This window comes from Gossypium hirsutum, chromosome D11 (assembly GCF_007990345.1).
Source record: "Gossypium hirsutum isolate 1008001.06 chromosome D11, Gossypium_hirsutum_v2.1, whole genome shotgun sequence".
Lineage (NCBI taxonomy): Eukaryota > Viridiplantae > Streptophyta > Magnoliopsida > Malvales > Malvaceae > Gossypium > Gossypium hirsutum.
The window spans coordinates 12074333-12096535 of NC_053447.1; the positions used below are offsets into that span (position 1 = coordinate 12074333).

The 22203-nt window shown below is 34.3% G+C and overlaps 2 protein-coding genes across 8 annotated transcripts; one reads left to right on the forward strand and one right to left on the reverse strand.

Moving 5' to 3' along the window:
• Positions 1 to 637: 637 nt before the first annotated feature.
• On the reverse strand, positions 638 to 8211 carry LOC107912415 (CSC1-like protein At4g02900). 4 transcript variants are annotated; one of them, XM_041106074.1, is made up of 12 exons: positions 7933 to 8211; positions 7499 to 7837; positions 7079 to 7228; positions 6304 to 6439; positions 5176 to 5277; positions 4844 to 4960; positions 4610 to 4690; positions 3702 to 4042; positions 2880 to 3125; positions 1992 to 2316; positions 1247 to 1480; positions 638 to 1003 (listed from the first exon to the last, which is right to left on the reverse strand). In XM_041106074.1, exons 2-12 carry the CDS (start codon positions 7810 to 7812, stop codon positions 827 to 829), a joined length of 2223 nt encoding a protein of 740 aa, XP_040962008.1. In that variant the 5' UTR covers positions 7813 to 7837; positions 7933 to 8211; the 3' UTR covers positions 638 to 826. The 4 variants fall into 4 exon arrangements, with proteins under 4 accessions (XP_040962008.1, XP_016696078.1, XP_040962009.1 ...); XM_016840589.2 differs by having other exon boundaries at positions 7499 to 7853; XM_041106075.1 differs by lacking the exon at positions 2880 to 3125 and having other exon boundaries at positions 3831 to 4042.
• Positions 8212 to 9671: 1460 nt separating this feature from the next.
• Positions 9672 to 21830, forward strand: LOC107912416 (protein HUA2-LIKE 3). 4 transcript variants are annotated; one of them, XR_001688145.2, is made up of 12 exons: positions 9672 to 10450; positions 11308 to 11384; positions 16112 to 18070; positions 18395 to 18863; positions 19130 to 19238; positions 19344 to 19456; positions 19577 to 19764; positions 19850 to 20318; positions 20429 to 20861; positions 20956 to 21202; positions 21318 to 21370; positions 21448 to 21830. XR_001688145.2 is itself a non-coding variant. In XM_016840593.2 (12 exons), the coding sequence occupies exons 1-11, from the start codon at positions 10328 to 10330 to the stop codon at positions 21341 to 21343; spliced, it is 4128 nt and encodes a 1375-aa protein (XP_016696082.1). In that variant the 5' UTR covers positions 9767 to 10327; the 3' UTR covers positions 21344 to 21370; positions 21448 to 21830. The 4 variants fall into 4 exon arrangements, 3 of the variants coding, with proteins under 3 accessions (XP_016696082.1, XP_016696084.1, XP_016696083.1); XM_016840593.2 differs by having other exon boundaries at positions 9767 to 10450; positions 20956 to 21117; XM_016840594.2 differs by having other exon boundaries at positions 9795 to 10450; positions 20956 to 21117; positions 21503 to 21830.
• The last annotated feature ends 373 nt before the right edge of the window (positions 21831 to 22203 follow it).

The following is a 22203-nucleotide window of genomic DNA, read 5'->3' on the forward strand; positions in this document are numbered from 1 at the left end:
ATTTCATTTTCTTTTCTTAAATAAAAAGTTCAATTATTAAAGCTTCTATCCAAAAAAATATTAAACTATTAAAGAGCTTGCTTATTTGGAAAAAATTGAAAAAATAAAGCTTTATTTGGATGTTAAATAAAAACATGAAATTTGTTTAAATAAAGTGATAAATTTTCATCAACATTAATAATAAAGTGTCACGGTTTGATCTATTTTGAATCTATTAAAAGTCTATCAAATTAAAAAACCATGTAAGAAGCATTGAATTGAAGAGAGAATATCTTATTCAATTGTTAAGGTATTTTAACTGTCAATCAAATTTGATAATTAAGATAAACAATCACTTTATCATAATCAAACTCAAAAATAAAATACGATTCAATCTTTTACCTACTATCACACAGTGTGGATAGTCATTGCTTTTGCAACCTCAATGAATGTCACAGGGACATCAAATAGAGCTTTCTGAGTTGTTATTTGTCATTTGACATACCACAAAAATTTAAATATAAATCTAAATTTACCATTTTAAAAAAAGTCCGATGATAAGGGTGTGAAAATTTTACCAAACCAAACAATTTAATGTTTTTCGTTTTAATGTTGAAAAGCAAGAGAATCATCTTAAGTTCATTCAGAACCAACTTAATGAATAAGCAATTTGTTTCGACCATCTTTCTGGCTACGTTTCAATAACTCAATACCAAAATCTTGTTGTATACTTATATTATACCTACAAGAAGATAGAATAAGAATATGAAGACCAAATGCTAATACTGAACACCCATGCTGGTTTATTCCATCTCTAACTACCATCAGAACTTGATACCGAGCACCGTTAACTGCTCCTCCTTGTCAGAACGAGCGTGTTGTTCTCTTCATCAGGAACCAACAGAGGGCTGTCGAAGTGGCTTCTGCCCTTGAAAACTGGATGTACATAAGCATCCTTAAGGTAGGCTCTCAAGTTTAGGTTAGGCTCTGTTGCCCGTTCTAGGGTATCTTTGGTCATTGCATCCTGTGTTTTAATAATAAAAAAAGTCACCAAGACAAAGATCAAGGAAGAAATATGATATTTTTCCTAAAACCTTGATCCAAATTAAATGGCTTCATAGAAACTCTAGAATTCCAAAGTGCATGTTACATTTTAGCAGTATCATGTAAATATATTCCTTTATATTGATGTTTCATCAAGTTTAAGTTCTGCAAACTCTTTTCTTTTAAAAGATTAATGTAGATCATAAAGCAAAGAGATCCTCACCTGCAACGAGAACCTTACAAATGCAGATTGGAAACGGCCCTTGCAGTATACATGAAACCAAATGGTCAAAATAGGAAGAGGAAGAAGTGCAATTGTTGACTTCTCAATGTTCTTTGTGCTCAACAATCCCATTAGAAGAAATTGAGATATTAGTAAACCAATAAGCAGACGTCGATGCACATCTGGCCAAAATGAGCCTCCACTCTCATATCTTTGATCGTACACGTTGATGACCTTGCAACATGAAACAGCATTGTGAACCAATAACGGATGAGTATTACACCATGAGAGGAACATTTTGCGATCATAACCATAAAAAGCAGGACATATTGAATATTGGCGCAATATGCTTCATTGTAGCCAAAAGAGAGGTTGTCTTATGGGGCAAAAGGCTGCCCCTACCTCAAAGGGATGTGCTATACCTTTATTTCACCATATTAATAATTGTTCGACCAGATAACTCTGTATGATGAAATTAGCCCCTTGGATTCACTCCGCTTAATAATTAATCAAGGATACTATTTCTTCATCTTGGATTGGTCTACATGTACGGTATTGTACAACTATAAAATATCTATGTATATTTCCAGCATTCATATAAAAATTATGTATGAAAGGAAGAAAACAAAATGCTTATGTATATTTCCAGCATTTATTTAGCATCTAATGGAATGAAAGGAAACCTAAAAAGCTTCATATAGCTTAGAAATGCAAAGACAATAAAATATTAGGTTGAATAGTGTACCTGGTGACGAAATACCACATAGGAAAAAGCAAAGAAGATGATGACAAAAGGAAGAAGTACAGGTGTGACAGCAGAGTAAACAAGTCCAAGCAAGAAATAAAATTGTATCTTTGGTTCATATGTTGCAAAGTTCAAACAACCAGGATCCATTGCTTCCTCCCTATCTTGTTCTGTTTTCACTAAAAACATATTTTTCAGGTGGAAAATGACTAACGGTACTAATCTGAGGATTTCTGCAGCAATCCCCGCCCATCCATCAACCATTGTATAAGTAATGAAAAAAGTGGCTTTCATTGGGATAGATTCACCAACAGTTTTTGGAATCCTGCAGTACAATATCTCTAGTCAATCACACTTCCATATTCTGTATGTTAAGATAAAATAGAATGATATAAATAGCATGAGAGGAGGGGTTTGATTTCAGGGGTGCAGACATAATGGTATGCTTATCAGCATAGCATCAACTCATAAACACATGAATAGAGGATCATAGCAGAGAAAAGCATGCACTGTGACTGAAAGAGTATGATAGGAACTAAAGAGTGAAAAAGTGAAAGAAAATCAGTGGCCCAGCATGGATTAAAAACTATGAAGGTAATATGTCTCAGTTCTGGTCACAAAAACATAGAACGGATTTATAAGAATACCTAATGAATTGGCATGTTGGAGTCCAGTACAAATAACTAAATGTCTTTCAGAATATATAGCAATCATTGCTTCTCAAACTTAATAAGTTTCTTGTTGCGGTAACCTGGGTTTTTAACCACCAATTTGTCTCAGTATTCAAACTGCATGTGTATATCATAGTATTAAACGTGTTACCCCGTCCATTTTTTTTGGAAAGAGTTTGTACATACTCCATTTTTTTTGGAAAGAGTTTGTACATACTCTGTTGGAGGCTGGTGAAGGAAAGTTTTAAGCTGCTGAAATGCCGTGCCAGTGATAATACTTCCAAGAAATACATTTACGAGAAGGAATAGGTGATATTTCCCAGCTGATCTTCTATCCAAAGATGAGCGTGATGAAAATCCTTCTACCTTGGACATCATCATAAGAATTGTTGGAAGTAGAATGAGAAATATCTTTAGTACAATCCCAGGGAGAAACCCTTGGATGAAGGACCTGACAGACTTCCTGAAAATGCATTTTCCAACAGTTGAAATTTCACATACATCAAATCTCAGTCGTTAATAATTGAAAGGAATGGTAAGCCTAATGATTATGTCTAAGATATCAGCCTGTGGCGAAGATCAGGAAATAGACCACAGCTGCTAATATATTCATTTTCTTAACTTTTTCTTCCCCTCCCATTGAGAGCAAGTTATGCATTAAGCAGGTGAAAATATTCTACAGGTTTTCTCTGGAAATTACACCAAAAAGAAGTTTAACTTTTCAGCTTTGCAAAGCCAGAAATTTAACTATTTTACTTGTTGCAAATAACAGGAGCAGAAGTAATCGGTGCTATAGTGTGTCCATGAGGTTCAAGAAATTAACAGTTAAATACTTCTTTCTTTCCATAACAATATATATTATGTAGTGCAAGATGCCATCCCTATCCATGCCCTGCTTGAGAAAATGGTTAGACGAGATGGAGATGTGAACCAGGATTCATTTAGGTCAAGCACATGAATGACTGATTATATGGAGGAAAATATTGAGGACATATAAAGAAATGTGACACTAATAGAACAACACTGACAAGGAACTTACGTTTCTATTAAAGGCGTCAAGAAAGGAAAAACCTTCTCAATCCCTTCAATATTGGCTAGAGATTGAACAAAAGCTATAGGGATCATGAAGAAGAAAATAAGAAAAAAAAGTGCAATGGCCATGAGCAACCTTCGAATGGTGAGATCAAAATATGGTATTGCAAGATTCCTCCAATAAACATCACGTGGCTCAGGGGCCCATTCTGTCAACCAAATTGTTGGGTTATGGGATAACTGAGTTTGAGCACAGACAGCAGCCGCCCATCGGGACTTGAATGAAACAAATGCTGCTTTAACTATGGCCTTTGGATCACTCAGGACTTTTTCTCTTCCTAAAGCTTCCTACATAACAATAACAACATTACTGTTTTCCCTGTAACTAAATTACCGATTAACATAAAGGGAAGAAACAACAAACTCTATTGTTGTCTTTGACAGCATACAGCTTCATGTTTTTTTGTATTCCTTATTAAGAGAAGAGAAGAAAAGAGGAGAGAGAATATGATGTTTCCTGGAAGTAAACTTTATATGATCTTATTGTATTGTTGCCTTGCTCCTGTCAATTCTTTCCTTAATCGAATAAGAAATGGAGAAAAAAAGTTGCCTCACGTGTCAATGGATGTGTGTGTGAATGTAAGGAAGGGAGTGCGTCTTAACCAAGAGAGACAATATAGCAATTTCCAAAAGATAGACTCTTCATTGGAAACTTTAACCATCTAACACGGTTTCAACATCAAAATAAGAAATGCTATTAAAAATTATTTCCCTTTAAGCCAAGAATGATTATAGCAAAAAAAGATGTAATGACAAATTGTCAAAGAATAGCAGGTACAAAGCATCACATGAAACAACAGTGGAATTTAAAAGCAAAAATCCCTGGTACAGTCGCTACAGTGCACTGAAACTTACTGCTTCACTCAGCTTCTGAATCTCAGAAGAGTAATAATCGATTGCATCAACTTTAGTGCCAACAACACCACCGAAACCTGTCTATAATAACAAAAAATTTGATAATGAACTACGCAGCTAAAAATCAATATGGAATAGTAAATAGCTTTGCTGTACACATCAACTTTATTCTGCCAAGAAATGGAATGGAGCCAAACAAACGTTAATAGTAAGATTGTTGTGCAAAGATATTACCCTTGTGGTCGGCCTCTTTGAAGTCCTCTCATACTTATTAAGGTAGTAAGTATACCAATTTTGTAAACTCTTCTTCTTTTGAACCAATTTTGCAAGCTTATTTGCGTTATATACAACCTATCAAGTTACAAAGTAAAGTAGTTTATGTTATAGAAACTTATATCACTGGCAAATAGAAAGATAGTACTTCTAGACACCATCAGTTCCAAAATTACGTCTTATTATTTTCTATGTTGAACAGCCTATTATTATCCTTTCCTGCACCGATGCTACTTCAAACTAATTTACCGGCTGAATTATCATAGGTGATGCAACTTTTCAAAGAAACACACCTGATGAGTGAGATAAGAGTCGGGGTGATTTACACGAAAAAAATGTTCAATGTGCTCACTAACTGTTTCATCAGGATCAGGAGGAACATTTCTCACTAGAACCTGCGAAACATATTAAAGCAAACAAAAGAAAGGAAAATTAAGTGCTAAAGCTGGGATAAGACAGAAATGCTTCAGATACATGCACATGTACATTGATTGTTTCAAACATGACAGGCAGCTGCAAATAATTGTTACAACTCACAACTGCCATCTATCTTACACCAACAGCATGTGACCCTCTAAGTCGATCAACTTTAGGTAGAATGACAGGGTCCTCATGGAGACACCATGATTCTATAATTGACTTGCACAAAACTGGGAGCTTTCAAGGTTGAATCTTTAGTTTTAAGATGGAGGATCTTGTTTACAGAATGGGAGAGTGCTACCTCCCGTCATATATCCCAAGGCTCAATGTACCCAAAAACATTTTCAGTTGAATAAAGGAGCAATGATATGAGTATGTCAGTTGTTATAAATTATAATAAAAAAATGATCCTGGAAGACCAAAACTGGGGGATGAGAAAAGAGGGGAAAAACTAGAAGAAAAGTGCCAAATTCAATGCCATTGACAAAGATACTTGCAAAAGCTTGATCAATAGGAAGTTATATGACAGTTCATGTTATACTAGAAGCACAACTTCATCATGTGCTAAAATACTTGATTAAGACAAAGCAAACCTTTCTCTATTTAATTGTATAATACGTTAGGGAGGATAACTTTAGGTTATCTGATTCAGATATTACGCATGAATGCATGATTTGTCTAGTCAGAGACTTGAGTATCTCTGTATTCATCATGAAAAACATCTTAGCCTGCAATTTTAATACGAATAAAATATTAAATACCATTTAATGATGATTGAAAATTTTAAGGACAGCCTTTTGAAGCTGTTGCGAGACATCCAATCCAAGTACTTCAAATGTTCAAGCTAGATATGGTGCCAGGATCAGGATATGCATGTGTTCTTATGTTTGCAATTAGAGATTCTGGTGCACTTAACAGATCAGCTTGTATAAGATAATCAACAGTTGTAAATAACAGCACAACAATATAGGCATTAAGCAATGAACAAAGCAAAAACTCACAGTGAATTGACCAGGACGACGATTTTCTGATGCTAGATATCGTAACCTCATAGCAGCTACTTCTTTGTATTCAACATATAGCACATAAAATGTCCAAAGTGCAAATACATATGACATAACAATATGCACCCAGAACCTGAAAAGGATAAACTGAAACCTCGTAACAGAGAAATGGAATAGATATTTCGTGCAAAATGAAAACTTTACAGTATAACAATACTCGGGCAAATGTAAAAGCTGAAAAGGAAAAGAGACAAAAGTACTGTATTACTTAGATGAGGGCCTAAAACTGGATTTTTATCTCTAACATGCCTCGTGCACAATCCTTTAGAAATGGAAGTGCTAAGCACAAGCTTTACTTTTGCCTTGTGCTAATAATAGAATGATGGCACCAGATGTTTGAACCATTCAACCCTAAAATGCATGTTACTGCATGAGGACCTTGAGAACAGGTAGCAACAAACCAAAACAGTGTAAGAATCAGATTTCAGAACTCCCAAAAGGAGATGGAGTACAGTAACACGGTATTTAATATAGTTTGCAACACCTCCTCAGAGCTGCATATAACATAAATATTGAAATATTAAAACCTGCCTCACATTCTGCTTGAACAAAAATTACATCACTAGTGTTGTAGGGAAGGCCTAGTATTTAAAAATTAATCTAGACCCCAATTTTTTTCCAATTCTGTAACTGATGAATTCCAGATGACAATCAGGGTAGGGCATTTCGATAAGAGAAGAGCTAAAGAAAAAAAGAAAAAGTTATTCCTGACCTTTTTGATCCATCTGGAACATTTGATATTGACAGCTTGTCGATGTCGTTGTATGCTAAATTCTTGACACCCTCTAATGTTTCCCCCGTCCAATTGACAGGGACCAAAACCAAAAAAGCTAGCACAGCTAAGGGGCCAATTACTTTCAAGCTGCACATAATCGGCATCATAATCATATTATGCTGCTTAACCCATAGCAAACAACAATACGAAACTGTAAACTGTACACTGATTCGAACACAATTATTTCGTATTATTCAGTACATCATGCATCATACTTTGGGGGGGGCGGACTTCGATATGTCGCTTCCAAATTATCGTAAAGATTAGTATATTATTCGTTTCTATGTCTAATTGCACTTTTTGTTTGGCAAATAACAGAACAGAACCATCAACCCAACGGGTATCTAAAAAACTGACCCGAGAAGGTAAATTCGAATATATACAACAGAATCGAGCCCAGCGTGATCAATGAGCTCGAGTTCAGGCATTCTCAAAGCTGCAGGCATCCAATTCAAGAATTTAATGTATGTCCTCCAATCTAAGTTGACAAATCGGGTTAAGCATACTCCAGATCGCCTGGGGCTGTTTCTTATCCTCCTTCGATACCATTTCGGAAAGTAAACCCTATCATTAATTGGTTGAAGCCTCAATATTGCAAAAGCCACAAGGAATGCAAACGCAGAGAGAAGATTCAAAGCAGCTGAAACAGATATCTCTCGGAGGTTCGCCATTTCTTTCCTCACTGGTGCAATTTTCCTTGAATAAAAAGCCACTGAAATCTTGGTTATACCATCAGGAGATTTCGGGTAATAATAACAATGAGAAACCAGAGGAAGAAACGAAAAGCCGACCTGACAATGGCGAGGCCTTTTCTGAATTGGACTTTCGACGAAATTGGCGACGAACCGAAATCAGATTCAATTTTCTTAGGAAACGGAGATGAAATTAGTGGGGTTTTTTTTTTCTTGTTTTCCTTTTATTTTCTTTCCTTCTTCGCTTTTTTCTTGACATCAAATAGATTTGGAAGAGTGCAAATGCAATGGCGGCAAAAAGCACGGAACTATTTAAAATTTTATGGGATTACCCCTTTGATACTTTGGTCTTTTTGGTTTCTTCACGCCCTCTCTGCACACTCGGTACGTAAAAGTATGATTTAGATTGTACTTCAAATTTGATGTTTATATAGAAGGTATGATAATAAATTTAGTTTTTAATTTTTATAAATTTTTGAGATTAATAAAATTAAAAGATAAAAAAATCTCACTATTAATTTTAAAAAAATCAATTAAGTTTTTTCTTTAAATTAAAAAAATTATTTAAAAATTATAAACAAAATTCATAAAAAGAAGTTATAAAAAATATATTTTTTTATTAAAAACCAATATTAATCCAATAAAAGAGTAGGGGTTAATTTTTAAAAAAATTATAACCATTTAATTTTAATGGGTTGTTATTTTTATTTTTATTAATAATTTTATAATTTTTATAAGTTTTTTATAATTTTTTTATAATTTTTATGGTTTTTTAATTTTAAAAACGCTTAATTGATTATTTTTAATTTGTTAGTAAATTTTTTTACATTATTAGTTTAAAAAAAATTTATTTACTTTCAATAAAAAATAGGGTTCAAATTGAATAAATATGTAAAAATTGAGGGTTAAATTTATTATTATACCCTATATATAAATATCAAATTTTAACTGAAAAACTATTTTACTCACTTATCTAATATATCTAAATAATTTACTCATTTTCAATAAAAAAACTAAAAGACAGTTTAAAAGTTTTATCATACTTTTACCCTCCCAGTATTAAAAGATGGTGGCAAATTTTAATACTGCAAACGATTTTTTAACTAAATTCATTGGGAGAACATTTATAACAATGTACTGATTTCCTAAAAGATGAAAGCATTTTCCGCCAATAGTGGCAATTTTTTAATACTAATAACGTTTTAAAGTAAAGTCATTGATTAATTGATGTAATAAATATAGAAACTAATATTGAAGTTTAAATTGATTTTTTTTATTTGATATGTATTTTACGATTTATGATTATCTCTTTTAATAATATCGATATGTGTTTTCTTTAAAAATGTGATATATTTTATTATTACACTCAATACTTGTTAATACATTTTATTTAAATATAATATTAGATATCAAATAGTAATCCAAACCAGCGACGAAGCCACATGAAATTGGCTCCATGAAAGAAAATAAAAAGAAAAATTATAATTCTAACAATTTCAACACATGAAAAAATATAGTGAATAATTGTATAAAAAAAATATTGTTATTCAAATTTATTTGATGTATTTTTTTCTAATTATTATTTAAATAGATTTGTAATAATATTACATTAACTATAACCAATTTTTGGGAAAAAAATTAAATTCCGGGATACCATTAATTTCCATTCTAATGACCCATGAGAAGACCCATTTCCCTCTAATAATGATCAAATGAAAAAAAAAAGAGAATAGATAATAAACATAAAAAATTAAATTCGAAATATTTTTAACAATTATATTTATATTTCGAATCATAATTATATTTATATTTCGAATCTTAAACTAATTAATTTGAACTTAGACATTTCTACTACCGATACGGGGTGATAATATTTTTATTTTCATGTTTTAGGTTTTTAAAATTACAAGGAATGAGAATAACATGAAGGGGTTAAAATATAGGAGAGATCAGTCGTCCAAACTAGGAGCTCTTCTGAATCATGATAGCGTTTTGCCTCGTTATCATTAGTGAGTGACACTAAGTTGGGTGAGTCACGTGGATTTGCTTCCACCTTTTGACCCTTCCACACCCTTCTCTTACCAGTTTCCGCCACCCCCAAGTCTTAACCTACGCTCCCTGCATTTTAGCACTTTTCCTTTCTCACTGTTACTTAACCTACACCCTAATCGTGTACTTTAGCAATACTCCACCCCCTCCATTTTGCATATTCTCTTTAGTAATTATCTTTCTATTTCAAAACCAAGAAAGGAAAAAAGAACAAAAAAGCACTCTACAAAACAAAAACAAAAAAAAAACTAGGGTTTTTTCTTCATTTCACAGAGTATCAGACTTTGTTGCTCACTCACTTTCGATTCGAGGTGGGCGTTTCAAATGCCTTCAGAATTTGTGCCAAATTGCTGCGCCGGAACCTTAGGGAGTGCCAAAGTATTATGCCTTTTGGGCGATTTTGGCGTGCCTTTGAGTTTGGGATAATTGTTTTACATATACTCTGATGGCGCCCAGCCGAAGGAAAAGCGCCAGTAAGGCGGCTGCTGCGGCTGCCGCTCGCCGCCAATGGAAAGTCGGCGATCTTGTCCTCGCTAAAGTCAAAGGTTTCCCTGCTTGGCCTGCTACGGTATGCCAAGACTTATATCACTATCTTCTATTTTATCCTGTTTTAAATCTCTGTTATGCTGGAATACATGTTATTGCCTTAGGTTTGTGGTTGCATGTGAGTTTTAATGATCCTTTTCTTTTGTTGATTTAGTGGCATGATCAATTCTATTTAGCATATGTTTATGTGTTAATAGTGCATTAATCGGGAGGAATTCTTTGGTGGGTTTCTATTTTGTTTTACTGATTAATATTTAACTATGTTCTGAAGTTGCTTTCCCCGAATCCAAAGGGGAATTAAGTGTTTGTTAATTACAAATTTGAATGCATGAGAAATTAAATTAGAAATCTTTTCGCTAGTTTTATTTGAAAATTATATTTTAGGGAAAATTGAATCCTTGGTATCTCAGTTCTGCTAGAAAGTACTTAAGAGAGGAGACATATTTTTTAAGAGAGGAGACATATTTATCTTTTTTCTGTAAGATTTATTTATTTCATATCTAACTTCTTTACTTTTGATTTCTTAGTAATATTTTTTTTTCATATCTAAATTATAAATCTTAGAAAATACTTTTGATTCGTATCTAACTTCTATTTTGGGAGGAAAAAGGACAAATTTGACTAACATAAATAAAACAAAGGGAAATTGGTCCAAAATTTAATACTATGCCCGTAATGTAAGTGGTATTAAGATTACACCCTGCATTCTGGCATCTTGACATTATTTGACATTATTTGGGAATGTGAGATTATGGGGTGGCTGTAATGTTGAGAATCAAAACAACCTAATCTTATATCAGAATGATATTATGAGGGTTTAATGTAACATTAGCGAACCAAATGCACCTTTAGGCTTATGTGTCTAATTGCTTGTGGCAGGTAAGTGAGCCTGAGAAGTGGGGCTATTCATCTGATTGGAAGAAAGTTATGGTTTACTTTTTTGGAACACAGCAAATGTAAGTACACATTTGAATATTTTCATTTTGTTCAATTTATCCTTTCGCTTTGCTTTTCCTTATTATTTTTGCCCCCTTTTATTATTCTATGAAACTTGTTTATAAGTCATGACAAGTTGCATCTTTGGATTCTCTGTTTTTGGTTTTTCTTGTTGATATTAATGTAATATTATGAAAATGTTTCGTTGACTTGTGTTATTTGATTATTCCAAGCAAATATGATTTGGATGGGATCTGTCCTTGTAGCATATTGTCTAGATTTATTGATCTATATATTTTTATCATCCCAACGAATGAGATAATTTGGATTTAGGACGTCCTTGAAGGGTAGAAGCATCTAACATTCTATTTCTAGATGATTTATTAAACTATATTGACAACTAGAGGTTTGCATGGGCTAGGATTGTGTTTATATTTTTCTACCCTGGGCTGGCTCGGCCTGACCCATTTTGCTGTTATACAATTGCATAACATTGATCTAATAAAGAAAACAAAGCTCAAACGTAGGATTATGGTGTGGTAGAATTTGGTCTACTAAGTGGTGATTTGTTTATATTATTCTAAGAGAGTTTTCTATAGGAACTTCATCAAACTGGGAGCTTGAATTTGTCAATTGCTGAATTTTGATGAGGTGAAGGAAAAAGGACATCTCTCTTTGGGGTCCTTTGGATCATGGAATGTTGTATGGTTACCAGTGGTCATCTTGCATTTTGTAATCACATAACTATGTTTGGTTCAACAACATTACGTTGAGCTGGTAATATTATTACCGACAGTGCCAAGATTCAATAATATAAGGGGTAATCTTAATACCAATCTTTATTACTTTGATAACATGAGATTTGTGACAAATTTACCATCATTCATAATGACTTTGATCCCTTTTTGTTAAAACCAAGACAAAGAAATAATAACTACTAATAAATTAAACTCTTCAGTTCTTTTTCCTTATGTATATTCGTTCAATTAACAATCTAACTATATTAATTTATTTATATTTATTATAAGAGAGTTTTGTCTATTATTAATAGTTGAGGAAACTTAACATTTGTTTATTACATTACTTTTTGTTGATTAAATTACCTGAATTTTTAATTAGTTAATAGTATTACAAGTGAGTTTTTTCCATTATTCAGTGATGTTGCTTCCTAAAAACCTTATCATCAAGAAGTGCTCCTGAACAGCTCTCAAATAAATCTCTTTAAATCATCCCAAGAATGGAAAAGCAACTTACTCACAGTTCACTGTTGCTTCAACTGTTTCCTTTGTTTTCTCTTGCATTAATCAGTTTTACATTATTCCATAGCTGGTTTCTTTTCTTCATGCAATGGATGAAAATTTCTGTTTTATATTATGTTGGTCTGGTAAACCTCTCATTTGTTTGTATTTTCCTTCTAAGTAATGTCTAATACTTTTCACTGGAGCTTGCTGCATCTAGACATAAAGTTAAAACTCCATATTGTAATTTTCAATTATTGATTCATGGATTGGGTTGTTGAAAGCTGTTGTACATTCATTAGATGATATTAAAAGTGAGTCTTATTAAGGCCTCAGTATCCTCCCAGTGACATGAGCTATCTTCTCCAGATTTTAGATTAGATATTTTCTTTGTTGTTATCCAATGTCTGCTCTATACTTTGTTTGGATTGTCTTCAGTCCTTCCACTTTATCTTATAAGAGTTAACCTGATAATAGATTTACAGTTCTCATTCAGAGAACTGGTAGATGGGTTTTTAAGGTGTAGAGAGTTGTATTCTGAAATGGACTTTTTGGGGACTCACAAGTGAATGCATGATGCATGCTTAGTTAGGATGCTACCATTCTAATTTATATTTCCTATAGGTGGTTCTGACATTTCTTCCCGTAAATTTTTTTGTACACGATAGAGACATTAGGAAAGCTAGAAAATGATTTTTAGATTATCAAATACCTGAAACGTTAGTGGTATTGTTTTTAGATTTTGTAAATCTCAATAGTTATCTGATGATGCTGATGTATAGTAAGATTTTGTCTTCAAATTTAGAATCTCTAAAGACCAGCAAGGATTTAAGGAGTCATTTGATAACTTGGGTTTAGAAGTTCCTTGGTATATCTATCAGCTGTGTTGTAACATTCTTTGACCTAATGATATTTCATCAGCGTAATTCTTGATGTGGATGTTCTGTATAACCTGTTAAACAAATGAAAACGGTAGAGGAAAGAAGACAAATGCTTCCTTCTAATGTGTAGCAAAACTTGTATGTATGATAAGAATGTTGTCCTAATTTGTTATCTAAATTACCATGTGTGGGCTGCCCTTGGGATTAGATACATGGAAATATAATGGAATACATAATTTTAATAGGTAGTTTTGATAATTACTGTATAGTAGTCTTATACATCAAAAAAGCCCTTAAAAATGCAAAAAAATTCAATTAAGCCTCTGTATTAAATTCGCACCCAATTAAGCCCCTCTATTTAAATTTCCGTCATTGACCACATTGACCGTTAGAATAAATTGGCAGACCAATCAGATGGTGACACGTGGTAGCTTATAGTTTAATGTAATATTTTTCCTTAAAAAAACAGAAAAAAATATAAAAATAAGAAATATTGAATATTAAAAATTAAAATTGATATAAACTTATTAAAATTATAAGTATTATAAAATATAAAAAAATCTAATAAATTATAAAATTAATAGAAATTATTTAAAATTAAAAAAAAACGTATTAGAATACTTAAAAAATAGAAAAAAATTGTAAAAAAATTATAAAAAAAATTAAAATTGATATAAACTTATAAAAATTATAAAAAAATCATAAAAACTTGAACTAGACCGGTTAGCCCTTTAATTAGTAAGGGTCCTAGTTCGGGGAAAGCAATTAGATTGATTGACCTAGGAATCGGTAGGCTGAATCGATTTTTTATTTTTTAATATTTTTATCAAACCAAAATTTCATTATCCAACTATTAGCATATGTAAGAATCACATATTCTAACCAAGGTTTGCAGAATCGAACCAGTGGTTGAATCAATCAGGCCACCAATTTGGTAGTTTGATTGATCTGTCCAGTTCAATTAAATAAAATATATATATTAAAAAATAAAAAATCGGTTCAACTGTCTGGTTCCCAAGTCAACCAGCCTAATGTCTTTTTACCTTGCCGATTTCGGTCTAATCGGTCCAACTCAAGTTTTATGAATTTTTTTTTATAATTTTTATAAGTTTATATTAATTTTAATACTTTTTTTATGATTTTTATGATTTTTATAGAATTTAATACGTTTTTATAATATTTTAAATATGTTTTATTAATTTTATAATTTTTTATAATTTATTAGAATTTTTTATAATATTTATATTTTTATAATTTTTTAAATAATATTTATAAGTTTATATCAATTTTCAATTTTTTAATTAATAATTTTTATAATTTTTTTCTGATTTTTTAATATTTTTTAGGATTTTTTAATCATTTTTATGAGAAAAATATTAGATTAAACCAGAAGTTGCCATGTGTCACCATTTGATTTATCTGCCAATTTATTTTAACGATCTTAATTGATTATTTTAGTTAATAGCAAGGGCTTAATTAGGGGCTTAATTGATTTTTTTTGCATTTTCTTAAGGGCTTTTTTGATATATAAGCCTATATAAAATTACTGTAAACATCTTTTATGGGTTGGTTTTTTTTAAGTGGATAGTTGTCTGTTGATGGTTGCAACTGTGTCTGTTCATTTCCTTTTTTGGATAAATGTAATTTCATTTATCCAAAGAAGCAGAAATCTCTGCTACTGTAAACCAAAATCAATAGAATTCCCCCATTGACAATTGATCCCCCATCTATTCAAAGCCAACAAACAATACTTCAGTCATCCCATATTGACAATTGATCCACCATTCTATACAAAGCCATCTATTAGCATTGTCTACCCTATTAATATTTTTCCCCAACAATTTAATACGCACAATACCTTGGATGGAGTTGACAACATGTTCTTCATTTCTTTGTATACCTTGAAATTGTCTATAATTCCTTTCTCGCCATATCAAATATATACATGCATTCCATGCAATTTTCAGGATGAGAGTAATCAAGGATCTACCTTTCAATTTCTTGATAGCTAATAGCAACACTTAATTCAACTCATGACCCTTCTTTGCAGGTGGCATAACTTCAAAATCTACTCCCAAACTTTCTTTGAGAAAACACAATTAAAAAAATAAATGGTTTTGATTCTCTCTTGCGGCTCCACATAGCATGCGTGCTTCATCAACACTTAAACCAATAACTCTCAATTTCCCCTTTGTTGGCAATCTATCCAGTTTAGCCATCCATGTGATAACCGTTTGGGAACATTCAAAGAATGCCACAACAGCCTATACCATTTAACTTTTTCTTTCTTTCTTCTAATCTCCCTCCAAATGTTACTTTTGTATGTTGAGGGCATCTCTTGCAACCTCTTAGTTTTAAAATACTCTGCCAAGTCCAGCTGCCAAACTTTCTGTTAGGTAAATGCCAAAATGACACTTCCTTTATCACATACGCATAGATCCAAGCAATCCAAGGTGAACCTTCTTCCCTCAAAAAACTTTTAATATGCTGAATTAGACAAGCCTGGTTCCATCTTATTAAATCTTCAGCCCAAGCCTCCTTCTGAATGCCTGTTCTTTTTCTCTTCATGCATAATTCAACTTAGTTTATTTTGCATTCATAGTTCACATATGGGTATCTTTCATGCAGAGCATTCTGTAATCCTGCTGATGTTGAAGCATTTACAGAAGAGAAGAAACAATCTCTTTTGACCAAACGTCAGGGGAAGGGTGCAGATTTTGTTCGTGCAGTCCAGGAAATTATTGACAGTTATGAGAAGTCAAAGAAGCGGGATCAAGTTGATAACTATAATTCTGCTGATGGAGTTACTCAGGCAAATTGTGGGAACTCAGGGGACTCATCTGTGTCAAAGGATGTGACTGACACTTGTGAGGCAACCGAGATTGCTCTAGCTGATGCAAGAATTGATGCTCTGCATGAAAAAGAATCAGTCTCGGAACAACCTTTAGATACATTACTGGTTAAAGAAGAACCTATTTTGACCACATACTCGTCAAGAAAAAGATCTGGAAGCGTACGATGTCAAAAATCTATTGGACAGCAGAAGGCATCACCGGTTCAAAGAGGTAGAAGCTCAACAAGGGTGGAATCCTCTAGATTCCAGAACTTTATGATGTCATCTAATGATGGTAGGTGTGTCTCTAATGTATCTGCAAATGTGATCCAGAATGGATCCCAAAGGAGGAAAAAACAAATCAGGAAGTCTACAGATGCATCTGAGTGCGATGATGTGGACTTACCTGTGTTAATGCTGAATGGTAGAATTGATGAAAATGGGTCTGATATTGCCACTTTTGATTCTGATGCGGGTAGTTTTAATGATGGCAGCTCTATGGATTGTAGTTGTAAACCTGAACACCCTGGGACTGTTGTTGAGTGTTTGGAGGGAGATGCTGAGTTGAGCAACGGGCTTGATTTCCAAATAAAGGCTCTCGTCATTAAGAGAAAAAGGAAACCATTTAGAAAGCTGGTGAACATTGATCCTGCTGAGCCTCTTGCAGAATCAGATCTGAGTTTAGGAATCAGTAATACGAGACAAAATTTGCAGAATACTTGTGATAATTTAAATGAGAGATATTCCAAAGATGATGGAGATGAGCACCTACCGTTGTTGAAAAGAGCAAGAGTTCGCATGGGCAAACTGTTAGCTGCCGATGAGTTTGTTAGTTCGTCACGAATGGAAGAAAAGCCTATTAGTGAAGGCACCGTCAATTTATTGCATTTGCAGCAGATGAGTCCATCAAGCAGTGACAATGATTCTCCTACTGAGAGAGACTCTTTGTTGTTGAAGGGTGCTTTGATTAATGTATCACCTTCAAAAGGTGACAGTGAAGTTCAAGGGAGTAGGCTGGAATCTTTGAAAGTTTTGAGAAATCAGTTAGGGTGTTTGGCAGGCGGTGAAGCTGCCTTGCCTCCATCTAAACGCCTCCATCGTGCTTTGGAAGCTATGTCAGCTAATGCTGCTGATGAAGATCAGGCAATTGCTGAACTTTCTGCAACCATGAAAACATTAGATGATGAAAGTCACGACTCTCTGTTGAGTTCTCATGTAACTGTTGAGGACAAAGAAGCTAACGTGTTGGAGGAACATGGCAGGGATTTGATTGCTAATAGTGATTCTGGCATGTTTTTCGTATCAAACTCGATGCCTTCAGATAAGTTTGTTGAATCTTCTGTGGAACCACTTGTTTGCTGTCAACCTGTGAAGAGTCCTAAGAATCAAAAGCATGTACTAGATGAGGATGTCTTTGTGGAGCCTATGAACCATGTTAGTTGTAATACTCATAACAGCCAATGTTTAGACCATTCATCCCCTAATCCTGAGAAAAGCCAAGCTAGTTTCAGATCTAATTGTGGTTCTTTATATCAAAAGTTCACTTCAAATGATGATTTGGATGCTGAACCTGCTGGCATGAGCAATTTCGGGGCTGAAAATCCTGATGAACAGTTTAATACTTCAGAACATGCTGACATGAGTTCTGATCCTGTCACTGTGACTGGGAAAACTTGTGAAGTTTCTCCTCAAGATGGCTCCAAAAGTGAGCCACTGAAGTCTCAAATTAATGACAGCAGCTTAGTCAACAGCATGTAAGCATATTTATCTTGCTTTTATCACAGTTATTAGGTGAATTATATCTAGAAAGTAATATAGTAGAGAATTATTTGTTTTGAAGTATGCCATGAAATTTTGCATTTAACAGCCTAACTTGAACCTGAAATCATGAGAGTGATCTGTTATTAATTTGCAGAATTTGGAGTATGATGGCAGCTTACTGTAACCAAATTAAATAATCATGATGTGTAAACCTCATGAGAATTTAGTTCACTAAGGGCTCTTTGTTAAGCATGTTTTCCAAGTTTTTTTAGTGGATATCTGCTATTGATTTGCAGAATTTCCCCTTATTTATGTAGGCATGAGGTTGAGGAAGAGTTTCAACCTGAAATGAGGCAGAAGACAACTTCTAGTTTGAATCTTGATGACAACTCAGACAAGGATGTTGCGGGTGCCCAGTTAAGTCCATGTTCAGCTGATGGAGTAGATTCTCCTGCGCGGGTCTCTCCTTCAAATGCCTCTCTTTGTCATGTTTCTACCTCAGATAGTGCTAGTATTGTTCATAGCAATGGGTATTGTAGTCCAAATGTCCATTTGTGTCCCAACAAAGTTTTATGTGTTTCAAATGCTGACGATGAAGCCAAAGCTGATTCTGTGACCTTTGAAAGACCAAAATCTGTCAGTAAGTGCAGTACTTACACTGATGCACAAGCTGTTCTGTTGTCTTTTGAAAATATGCTTGTGATCTTAACGAGGACAAAGGAGAGCATTGCTCGTGCAACACGAATAGCAATTGATTGTGCCAAATTTGGTGTCTCTGCTAATAAGGTAGATAAAGGCATTTTGTAGACTGTCAAGTTATCAGAGGCATTTTTACTTATTAGCACTTAAATTGAAATTCATCATAGATAAACTTTGGCATTAACGTTATTTATTCATTCATTCCCCTTTTAGGATTTCTTTCTAGACTAATACTGTATATTCTGAATACTAAGAGAGCGCGCATGCTAAAAGCATGTACAGATGATATACCGTTATCACAAAAGTTCTTATTTTTTATTTTGAAATTCATTGGTTTCTTCTTTTTAATCTAGGTTGTGGAAATTATTGCTCGAAATTTGGAGAGGGAGTCAAGCTTACACAAAAGGGTGGATTTGTTCTTTCTTGTGGACTCCATTACTCAGTGCTCCCGGGGTTTGAAAGGTATTATTTGTATTTATTTACTTTGTGAATTTTTTATAATTTAGCAGCATGTTAGGTGTTTGGTCTGTAAGTTATGGCTATGTGCTTACCGAATTTGGTATCCAGGTGATGTTGGTGATATCTACCCTTCAGCTATTCAAGCAGCACTTCCTCGTCTACTCAACGCTGCAGCTCCCCCTGGACCTAATGCACAGGAAAATCATCGGCAATGCTTGAAGGTAGGTGGCTTTGATGTTTTTATTTTTCTTTATATTTTGTGTGGATTGTTGGTTTCTCACCTTTTCTCTTTGATGTAGGTTTTGAGACTTTGGGTTTCTCACCTTTTCTCTTTGATGTAGGTTTTGAGACTTTGGTTGGAAAGAAGAATCCTTCCAGAATCTGTTGTTCGGCACCATATACGAGAACTTGATTCACTTAGTGTTTCATCTTCTGGTGGTGTCTTTTCTCGTCGTTCAGCTAGAACAGAGAGAGCTTTGGATGATCCTATTAGAGACATGGAGGGTATGCTTGTTGATGAGTATGGCAGGTCTATATTTCAGTATCTCTTCAACTTATGGTTACTTTAAACATTCTAGATCTGTGTTCCTGAGATTTGTTTTTTCTTGCCTCAGCAATTCAAGTTTTCAGCTCCCCGGATTTTGCATGCCTCGAATGCTCAATGAGGAGGATGAGGGTAGTGATTCTGATGGAGAAAGTTTTGAGGCTGTCACTCCAGAGCACTATTCTGGAGGTCCTGAAGAACAAGAGGCAAACCCTGCAAGTGAAAAGCGCAGACATATTTTGGAAGATGTTGATGGTGAACTTGAAATGGAGGATGTTGCTCCTGAGATTGAAATGAGTTCAACTAGTTGTGCTACTGGAATCAATACTGCACAAACTTTGCAAGAGCATTGTGATCAGCATTTTCCATTGCCATTTGCCCCACCTTTACCTCACGATGTGCATCCGTCATCACCACCACTGCCATCATCTCCACCTCCGCCACCCCCTCCACCGCCTCCTCTTCCTCCACCCATCCCTCGTCCTATTTCTGGTCCCTACACAAACAATGTTGATTCAACAATTCATACAAGTATACAGGTAGGTCCTTGTTTGTGTTCCTTTCAGTGGTTTCTTATTATTATGACAATGATGATAACGTAATAGTGAAATACGTTATTTATGTAGTCTTGTTCTTATTATATTTGCAGGACAGGCAGGATGATTTGAGATCTATGGTTCCACCGTCAGTTGCACCCAGAATCGATTCAACAGTGTGCACCAATACAGTCCAATATAATGGTGCTGATCCTAGAAATCCTCCTGTTATGCAGGTTTCAGATTGTAATACTGCTTTTAACAGTTGCCCAGTGCCTCCAGTGAATAATATCCAACAACCTGATGGCCCGAACTTTCACAATGCCTACCCTCCACAACCTCTCCTTCCTGCACCTACAAATCAGTTTGCATATGTTAATTCTGCCCCGCATGTGAATTTGATGAGGGATGCACCTCCTCCATACACTGACAGATACTCTTCACTAAACTTCGATGGTGCAAATTATTATCACAGCCATGAGAGAATGAACCTGGCCCCAAATGAACCTAGAGAGAGCTGGAGGTATCCTCCACCACCTTTCTCTGGTAAGTTTCTTGAATCATGTTTTGTATCTAGTCTACTGTTATCATGCCTTGATTTGTCTGATGACACCTGATTCTTTATATTTTATCCTAACAGGACCCTGGTATGCTGATAACGCCAATTCATCTTATGGCCATGGCCATGGTTCTTATGGTGGGCCCCAATGTGAGCCAACAAGGTTTCCAAACGAGGGATGGGGCTTCCGCCCTCCTCCAATGGATCACAGAAACTTCTTTCCTGGCAGACCACCTGCAGAAGGTATGGTTCCCATTGGATCAAGAGGTTCACATTTCTCCTGTGAGATTGTGGTTTAAGTTGGACAAAGCTCTCTCTCTCTATCTATGTATGTGTTTGTGTGTGTGTGTGGATCATTTTGCATTTGCATACTTTCTAGATACCCTGCATTCAGGTAGTTTTACGTCGGGCCTGATACTTGAAGTCTCTTTTATTTGTTTCAGCTTCTTGCATTTGGCAGCCAAGATGACCTAATATTAATCAGTTGCTTTAATTGGTATGTCATATTTTAGTGATAGTTTTATCATGTCTTTCAGAAGTTCTCTTTCTCACTAGTTTTGTTGTCATGAATAGGTATTAAAACCCCCTTTTTTCTTTTGGCATGGGTTCTACGGCTTGTTGAAAACAGCTGGGAGTTTTTGCATGCAATGAACCGATAATAGGATGAGTTGAGCCGAAGATGAGCGTGTTGGCATTGCTGATTCTGGTTTTGTAAATATGTAAAATCTACCACCGGGCAGGACAGTATGATTGGGAGAGTTAGGCTATCATCGTGTATCAAAATTTTATTTTGTTTTTGTTTCTTTTTGCATAATTTATTCTCGATCAGCGCCCCAATTAAAGACCTTTAGCAATTTTTTAATCGGGCCATTCCCTCTTGACCTTTTTTTCCCTATACTTGGTTGTAACAGTACTATTTTATTAATACAGTGGCTGGCAGGCAGAGTTTCAATGGATGAATCTAGTTGTATTCTTACTGTTGATGAACTGTTCGTATATATACAGGAAAAGAGTCGTAAAGTCTAACCTAAAAATTAGGATTTTTATATTTCAACTATAAATAAATTCGGAGCTTTATAATTTGCTTGAGTTATGCTTGTAGCATTGATTTTATGATTAAGTTTGTGGTGGTGCGCTTGATAGGGGATAATATTATTCTTTTCGAGAGTCAGTTATGATTTATTGGTTATAGAGCAGTTGCTAATCCGGTATTGTGCGTGGGCAATGTGGTCGTTTCTGAAGAATTAATGGGGAGTATTTATACTTGTATGTACTTCTAGGGCTTGATTTTAACTATACTAATGAAAAGAGGATAAGACATACAGTTAT

Excerpts from the sequence above, each read along its gene's own strand:
- LOC107912415 (XM_041106074.1), bottom strand. The coding sequence starts at position 7,812 with ATGGCGAACCTCCGAGAGATATCTGTTTCAGCTGCTTTGAATCTTCTC. Across the intron at positions 7,229-7,498 it reads ATTCGAATTTACCTTCTCGG|CTTGAAAGTAATTGGCCCCT; the intron begins GTCAGTTTTTTA and ends GATTATGTGCAG. Across the intron at positions 2,317-2,879 it reads CTTCACCAGCCTCCAACAGA|GATTCCAAAAACTGTTGGTG; the intron begins GTATGTACAAAC and ends ATTGTACTGCAG.
- LOC107912416 (XM_016840593.2), top strand. The coding sequence starts at position 10,328 with ATGGCGCCCAGCCGAAGGAAAAGCGCCAGTAAGGCGGCTGCTGCGGCT. Across the intron at positions 11,385-16,111 it reads TTTTTTGGAACACAGCAAAT|AGCATTCTGTAATCCTGCTG; the intron begins GTAAGTACACAT and ends TCTTTCATGCAG. Across the intron at positions 19,765-19,849 it reads CTTGTTGATGAGTATGGCAG|CAATTCAAGTTTTCAGCTCC; the intron begins GTCTATATTTCA and ends TTCTTGCCTCAG.